Source organism: Nannobrachium achirus (genome assembly GCF_963921795.1).
Source record: "Nannobrachium achirus genome assembly, chromosome: 9".
NCBI lineage: Eukaryota > Metazoa > Chordata > Actinopteri > Myctophiformes > Myctophidae > Nannobrachium > Nannobrachium achirus.
The window spans coordinates 56,934,128-56,943,102 of record NC_137818.1 but is presented as its reverse complement, the minus strand read 5'-3'; the positions used below and the strand labels follow the sequence as shown (position 1 = coordinate 56,943,102).

General features: G+C 47.1%; 1 protein-coding gene across 1 annotated transcript; it reads right to left on the bottom strand.

Annotated features, from left to right (window-relative positions):
- Nucleotides 1-1,056: 1,056 nt before the first annotated feature.
- Nucleotides 1,057-3,474, bottom strand: LOC308290999 (transitional endoplasmic reticulum ATPase-like; the record flags this gene model as incomplete). Its single annotated transcript, XM_080732912.1, has 1 exon — nt 1,057-3,474. The coding sequence occupies one exon, from the start codon at nt 3,472-3,474 to the stop codon at nt 1,057-1,059; it is 2,418 nt and encodes an 805-aa protein (XP_080589038.1).
- Between the last annotated feature and the right edge of the window lie 5,501 nt (nt 3,475-8,975).

The following is an 8,975-nucleotide window of genomic DNA, read 5'->3' as shown; positions in this document are numbered from 1 at the left end:
AAACCAGACTCTATCACACACTTCACCACCACCAGGGGGTGGTGTTGCGTGCAGTCTGGTTTTAACCAGGCAAGTGTTCTGGCAGTTCAGGATTCAGAGAGACACCAAAGTAGTGGAGAGACACAGAGACACACAGGAAGCAGAGTGATACAGTGCACAATTGCACTTTTTTTTCTCTCAAAATTGTAGCCTGTTGTTGATTCTCTGTTTTTATCTCACACTTTTGACTTTTTACACATCTTTTAGGAGTCAAATCTTGAATTTTATGTTGCTGCTTCAATAGATAATTTTTTTTAACTACATTTTATAATGTAAGTGAAAGAAAGTGCGTTACACTGAGTGCACCTTTAGTTATTTTATTTCATTATTGGTTTACATGAAAATACTGTCAATATCAATATAGTATATTACCTTAAAGTAGAAAGCCTGGTCTCTCCAGAGATGGATGGATGTGTGTTTTCTTTTTCTTTTCTTTTTTTAAAGATTTTCTTTCTCTTTTTTTTTCTTGCTTTTTCTGCCTTTATTGATAGATTTAAGTGGAGATGGACAGGAAACAGGAAGAGATGGGGAGAGACTTGCAGTAAAGATCGTCGAGCTCGGGACTCGAACCCACTGTCAGGCTACATTAGAGCGTAAGTGCCCGCTGGGCGTTTTAACGTTACGACAAACAGATGCAGAAGTAAAAAAAAACTTTAAAAAAAACTCATTATCTAAGCAGAGACCCCATTTAAGTTTGTGTCCTTCTGGAATAGTCTGAACTTTCACTATTTCTTTGATATATTCTTTGATTTATCAAAGTACGGGGATGGCTCTTGAGCATCCTGGGTCAGACATCAAGAGATCGACCCCTCACTGTTTCTCTGGGAACAGTACACATCGATCTTATCATACCGTATATTGTTTCATGTCCCATGTTTATTGGTTACGTGGCTACATGCTTTCGCCACGTGAGGGATATCACAAACAGTAAGAACTTAAAAAGTTCCTATGTGGAATACGGGGAGATTCTTTTTCCTATTTTGTTCACAGTATTGGCCACTGAGAGGCAGTATACACTCATGAGTAAAGGTCATCATCGTTATCTTCATTGAAAACTGGGCCACTAGCAGTGCCTCCTGACGCTTGGTTTGGAACACTACCTCCTTGAGTGGCTGGAAACTTGAAGGAGCCAAATCCACGGCTCTGCTGCAGGGTCTGTGCGAACATTGCATATTTGCGGATGTCGTTGTCACTGACGGAGCGACGAGCAAAGCGCATGGCCTCCTCAAAGTGGTCCTTCCTGAGCTCGGGCACAGGGTCGCTCTCCTCTACTTCCATGGCAGATGGGTTTGTCTCCCTCTCCTTCTCTCTGCGAATCTCCATCTCGATGCTCTCTCTGATGGCCAGCTTACACGCCCTCTGGGAGATCTCTGTGAGATCGGCTCCAGAGAAGCCGTTGGTCATCTTGGCCAGGAACTCGATGTCCACATCCTTGTGGATGGGGCTCTTGCGAAGGGTGGCCCTGAAGATATTGATCCTGCTCTTCTCATCGGGCAGGGGGATGTAGATGAGCTGGTCCAGACGGCCAGGTCTCAGGATGGCGGGGTCGATGATGTCAGGTCTGTTGGTGGCTCCAATGATGAAGACGTTCTTCTTGCTGGTCATGCCGTCCATCTCTGTGAGCATCTGGTTGATGACACGATCTGCTGCTCCACCAGCATCTCCAATGCTGGCTCCGCGTGCCTTGGCTACTGAGTCCAGCTCGTCGAAGAACAGGACACAAGGGGCCGCCTGGCGAGCCTTGTCAAAGATCTCTCTCACGTTGGCCTCAGACTCTCCGAACCACATAGTGAGCAGCTCAGGTCCTTTGATGGAAATGAAGTTAGCCTGGCATTCGTTAGCAATAGCCTTGGCCAGCAGGGTCTTACCACAACCAGGTGGGCCATAGAACAGCACACCCTTTGATGGGGTCATGCCGAACTTCAGGAACTTGTCTGGGTGTTCCACTGGATACTGTACCAGCTCCTGCAGCTCCTTCTTGACTTCCTCCAAACCTCCGATGTCTTCCCAGCTGACGTTGGGAACCTCAACCACTGTCTCCCTCAGTGCTGATGGGTTACTCTGGGATAGGGCCCACCTGAAGTCATCCATGGTGACAGACAGGGAATTCAGGAGTTCAGCATCAATGGTGTCATCCTCCAGGTCAATCAGGTCCATCTTCTTTCTGATGGTCTGCAGAGCTGCCTCAGAGCAGAGGGCAGCCAGATCTGCACCAACGTGCCCATGGGTCTCATTGGCCACCCGTTCAATGTCAACATCATCAGCCAGCTTCATGTTCTTGGTGTGAATCTGGAGGATCTCCAGTCTGCCTGTTGCATCGGGGATTCCAATGTCCAACTCCCTATCAAAACGCCCATATCTCCGAAGAGCTGTGTCGATGCTGTTGGGCCTGTTGGTGGCAGCCATGACGACGACGTGAGTTCTCTGCTTCAGACCGTCCATCAGGGTGAGGAGCTGAGACACAATACGCCTCTCAACCTCTCCGTGAGTCTTGTCTCTCTTGGGGGCGATGGAATCAAGCTCGTCAATGAATATGATGGATGGGGCATTCTTCTCTGCTTCCTCGAAGGCCTTTCTCAAGTTACTCTCACTTTCTCCAGCCATCTTACTCATGATTTCAGGACCATTGATAAGGAAAAAGAAGGCTCCAGTTTCATTTGCTACAGCTCTAGCTAGCAGGGTCTTTCCTGTACCAGGGGGTCCATACAGAAGGATACCACGTGGTGGCTTGACTCCAATTGCCTTGAACAGCGCAGGGTGTCTCAGAGGCAGCTCAACCATCTCTTTGATCTGCGCTAGCTGCTTCCTCACTCCTCCAATGTCATCATAGCCAACCTCGTTGAGGGTATCCTCCTCATCCTCTCTCTTGATGGGGTCCCCCTCACAGTGGATGACCGTTTCCTGGGCCACAATGCAGTAGGGTGAGGGATCGGTCTCTACCACTTTGAACTCCACGGCGCGCATACCACCCCTGACCAGGAGGATATCACCCTTGTGAATGGGCCTGAAATGCTCGTGGAAGTATGGCTTGAGGTAGGGCTCAAACAGGTCTCCAGTAATGCCCGCTACAGTGTCATCTATTGGGAGAACATGGATTCTTTTTCCATTTTTCACATTTTGAACCGGATTAATGCTGATGACATCGCCCAGACGGACCCTCAAATTGTTGCGGACAACCCTGCTCATGCGTACCTTTTCATCAGAGCAGCTGTCGTCGGAGAGAACTACGCAAACCGTGTTCTTCCTTTTCTTTCCCTTCATCAGCACTGTGTCTCCGCGGAACAGCTGCAGCTCGTCCATCTTGGCCTGAGAGAGGGAGACGACGCTATTGTCATCAGTGACACCGTCATCAACAATCAGCCTGTTTGGCCTGTTCTTCTTTTTCAGAATGGCAGTGGAAAGATGATCATCTTTTGATTCCCCAACTGAAGCCATGGCTGTCTACTTTTTGAATTATAATTTATAATTTATATTAAGCAAAGAAATCCTTCTCTGTCACTTAGATAGAATAATAGATGATGGTCTCTGATCTTGGTCTCAACTCTGATAAAGTCCACAATCTGAGCACCCAAATGTTTTTACAGCTTCTTATATACAGTCCTGCCGTACACAAACTGTTGCTATGTTCTGACGTCGCACACAATACAAACTGTTGCTAGGTCGCAGGCAACTTAGCAACAGTTTGTATTGTTTGTGACCCTAGCATGAATGTCATTCCCGATTTTACACGTGTTTGCATGCTTGGTTGTGAGTTTGTAGATCTGCTATTATTTTCAGAGCGTAACACCAGAGTGCAAACAAACATAAAAATGACTTGTCTTTTAGTTCTGCTGGATCTATTCTCTGCCAGTCCCTCCCTAACATTTTAGTCTAGTTTCTATTTGCTGACGAAATTGACAATATATTTAGTCTTAGTTTTAGTCATCATTTAGTTTTTGAGCGGTGATAACCGCTCCTAGGTCTGCCTTTGTGTGTGTGAGCACGGATTTGCGTGTAGGAGCACGGATCTCCAGGTATGGAGATGGCTTTGTATGCATGAGCATTGAGCACGGATATGAGCACGGATGTCCATGTATGAAAGAATGTGGAGTCTACATTATATGGGATTCAGGAAGATTACCAAAGGCTTCATATTATCACTTCACTCCACGTTAAAATATTACATCTCACATATTGCTGCAATCAGGACAGGAATTTCATGGAGGCCATGAAGGCCATGGCTGCCGTTGCCCCTCAGTTTGGCCTTGTGCCCCTCAAACCAATGGAATGACCTGACCACTTTCTCCTCTGTCTCTTTCTGGTCAATATCTAGACAACGGTGTCACTTTCTTGTCATGTAGACACCAGTGTCTTTTGTTGAGATTCTGAAATCTTAACCCCCCCTGAGTCCCCATTTTTAAACCAATCCACTTTGATGGGTGCAGGGCTGAGCATGGATCATATTATATAATATCATCATTTATCTATTTCACTGCAGATTAGGTTATCATCCCTAACCCTTAATTCAACAAATTCTTCAATGGACTAACATATTGTTTTATTTGATGGCCTTCCTGCCCTGGCATTTGGCCTTTGTGCCCTCAAAAATGGACAACACCAAAGGCCAAGTGGCCACGCCCCTAAAATGGCTGGCTGCAATCACTTCTGGTAATGGACATGAAACAATGTGAAAGTTTAGTGACAAGTGTCAAGTGTGCCTGCTGCTCCAAATTTTACTTGAGTATGTATGTCCATATAAGTACGGCCTGTACGTCTGTGTGAGTGCGGCCTCTATGTCTGTATGTCCGTATGATTATGGCAACAGCTGCAGGCTGCCGCTGCAGCCACCCAGCGGTGGTGTTGAGCAGCCTGCACCGCTCAGTTCACACGGGTGTGATTTTTTTCTAACCAAACCTACGTCTGGCTTTGTGTGTATGTCCCTATGTCCGTAGTACGAAACGTGATAGAAAGTATGCAGAGACCGACATTACCACAGCTGATGTCACGGATACAACGGCCCATACAAGGAGATATGCACGTGTGTCATGTTTGATACCATGCGAACTGCTGTGAGCACCACTCACTTCGCAATGTTCGCATGTGTGATCTTTTTGGAGCTGTGTGGAACACAAGCTCCCTATACGTGGCCGTGTGTGTGGGTCTGTCTCCGTCCGTCCGTCCGTCCGTCCGTGTCTGTAGCCTCAAAGTTTGGCACGCTACTCCTCCCACAGTTTTTGCACCACACACTCGCGCCATATGTCAAATCGACCGGCTTACTCAGGAATCGTGTGCTAGTAACTTGCTAAGAGAAAGGTTCTATAGTTTAATTGATATTAATTTATTAGTGAATTAATTTTCCCCATTGACTTATAATGGGAATTGCAAAAACTCACATTCAAGTATTTTTCTCTCGTAAACCATAGGAGCTACAGTTTCAAACCCCGGAGAGGAGATTCATAATGATTTTAAGAAAGAATCCAAAAATAATTACATCACTCGGCCTCATGGTGGCGCTATAAACGGGCCACTTTGTGTTTTGCCCCGTAACTCTTGAACCGTAGATCGGAAAATTAAAATTCTTTTTTCCCTGGATTCCTTGGGTCAAGACGCATCTCCCCATATAGGCCACGCCCATTTGCGCCAGGATAGATTTTCCGCCATCTTGAATTTTCTCCAAAACACACTTTTTGCACCTTTTCCTACATATTTTCTTCAAATGTCACAAAAATCGGTACACATGATCCTGGGTGACCAGAGAGGTGCTACACACACACACACACACACACACACACACACACACACACACAGCTCCACTTCGAACAGAGGTTCGATTTTTTATTTCAAGCACCCCATATCCCAGCCAGCACGCCCACATGGGTCCCACATGGGTACGAGGTGGGCTACTTGGGTACCACGTGGGCATGGGCTTGAAGTGGGCAAATTACATGGGTCCCACGTGGGCTACATGTGGGATAACTGGGCATGGGTTGGAAGTGGGCTTCCCCACGTGGTTCCCGCATGGGCTACATGTGGGCTAACTGGGCATGGGATGGAAGTGGGCTGGCCCACGTGGTTCCCGCATGGGCTACATGTGGGCTAACTGGGCATGGGATGGAAGTGGGCTGGCCCACGTGGTTCCCGCATGGGCTACATGTGGGCTAACTGGGCCTGGGATGGAAGTGGGCTGGCCCACGTGGTTCCTGCATGGGCTACATGTGGGCTAACTGGGCATGGGTTGGAAGTGGGCTTGCCCACGTGGTTCCCGCATGGGCTACATGTGGGCTAACTGGGCCTGGGATGGAAGTGGGCTGGCCCACGTGGTTCCCGCATGGGCTACATGTGGGCTAACTGGGCATGGGATGGAAGTGGGCTGGCCCACGTGGTTCCCGCATGGGCTGCATGTGGGCTAACTGGGCATGGGATGGAAGTGGGCTGGCATACGTGGTTGCCTCATGGGCTACATGTGGGCTAACTGGGCCTGGGTTGGAAGTGGGCTGGCCCACGTGGTTCCCGCATGGGCTACGTGTGGGCTAACTGGGCCTGGGTTGGAAGTGGGCTTGCCCACGCGGTTCCCGCATGGGCTACATGTGGGCTAACTGGGCATGGGATGGAAGTGGGCTGCCCACATGGTTTCCGCATGGGCTACATGTGGGCTAACTGGGCCTGGGATGGAAGTGGGCTGGCCCGTGTGGTTTCCGCATGGGCTACATGTGGGCTAACTGGGCATGGGATGAAAGTGGGCTGGCCTACGTGGTTTCCGCATGGGCTACATGTGGGCTAACTGGGCCTGGGTTGGAAGTGGGCTTGCCCACGTGGTTCCCGCATGGGCTACATGTGGGCTAACTGGGCATGGGATGGAAGTGGGCTGCCCACATGGTTCCCGCATGGGCTATATGTGGGCTAACTGGGCATGGGATGGAAGTGGGCTGGCCCGCGTGGTTTCCGCATGGGCTACATGTGGGCTAACTGGGCATGGGATGAAAGTGGGCTGGCCTACGTGGTTTCCGCATGGGCTACATGTGGGCTAACTGGGCCTGGGTTGGAAGTGGGCTGGCCCACGTGGTTCCTGCATGGGCTACATGTGGGCTAACTGGGCATGGGATGGAAGTGGGCTGGCCCACATGGTTTCTGCATGGGCTACATGTGGGCTAACTGGGCCTGGGTTGGAAGTGGGCTAGCCCACATGGTTTCCACACAGGCTACATGTGGGATAACTGGGCATGGGAACCATGACGTGGGCTGGCCCACGTGGTTCCCACATTGGTCTACATAGATTTTTCAAGCGTCAATCCCTGCAGTTCCTACATGGGTCTATTTTTTTATTTCCAGTTTTTATTTTTGTGCTGTGAATTTTGGCTTGGGCAGTGGGGAAAAACATATTTCCTTTAAATATTTTACTTCTATTTTGCCCATATGCTCCTAAAACAACATTTGACAACATTACATTATATTCATTAAAATAAGTTAATGCCAATCTACAAGATCACAATGCATTGCACTGCAAAACTGTTCTGTTTTTATAGAGCTGCTATTCATGCAAAAATGTAGTTATTATGTGTGGTTATAAACATTTTAGGAGAGAAGCCTCAGGCCATACACAATCTGTCTGTGTTCCACAATTGGCCAGACTTTGGACTTTGCTTTATGTGCTGCTAGTTAGTCTACCTAGCTGCTTTGTACAACACCACTAGCCTAGCAGAGCTAAACAATCCACCCAATACTGCAGTTAGTTGGCTGCATTATTAGGCTACAACACCACATTCATTTTGTTCAACAAGACAGACACGCACGCACGCATGCACGCACGTACACACACACACACACACACACACACACACACACACACACACACACACACACACACACACACACACACACACACACACACACACACACACACACACACACAGAGAGAGAGAGAGAGTAGACCAAACCAAGACTCTCATTACCATGTGAATACAGGGTGATTTCACATGTAGGTGCTATTGACCTTCTAACCAATCACTGTGCTTCCCAGACTTTTTTGAAACGGAATCACTTTTTCTTTGTCATTTGAGAGTGAGGAACTTCATGACAAGTCTTGCTTCCATGAATGGACCTTAAAAAATCCAAAAGTATGTAAGTAGCGTCATTATCTAATTTATATTCTAAAATTTTCCAGACTAGCCTAGATAAAGGCTAGTTTTAACTCAAGGTTTGTTGATTTTGTCAACTTAATTAAGGACATTATCTTTAAACAACAAGTGACATGTTTTATGCTCTAGATGTAATGTTATGTTATCACATTATAACTAATTATTTCAAACCATGGATTTAGGCAGGCCAATATTGTTATATTATGTTTTAAATCCCTAGATTACAATGTATGTTGGTTTACCGTATGTACTGTATATGTTGGTTAATGTACCCCCTAGTCTGGGCAAACCCAAAAATAGCAGCTCTACTAGCTAATAAAGCATCACAGCACGTTATGAGCTTGTAAATCGGCAATGTTTTGTCAAAGAGTTGGAGGGTTGTGTGCAGAGCAGTTAAGTATTTAGTACAGTCAGATGCTTAAAGGTGGGCCAGAACCTAACTTTTTTATGTGTAGGCCTACATTGAAATTTACATTGCTTTAACTTTTGAAATCTCATTTGTCCCCTCTTCATGAAGGCAAATGATGTGCTCAACCCAAACCTGAAAAGCAGAGGCTTCAATCTACAGACAGACAATGAAGTACCCCATAAGTGACAATGGTAATATAAACTTACATAATGTTTGTGATTTTGTAGGGATATTGAGCTTGGCTAACTTTAATGTTGTGTGGAAAAAACAGAAGTTGAATGTGACAGCATACAGCTGCAGCTAACTAATGGAAGGGGCAGATTTGTTGAAGAGATCACGGTTGGCAGTTACATTTTTATTCTACATCAAGGGTCTTCAACAGGGGGTCCGGGACACCTAGGGGGTCCTCAGAG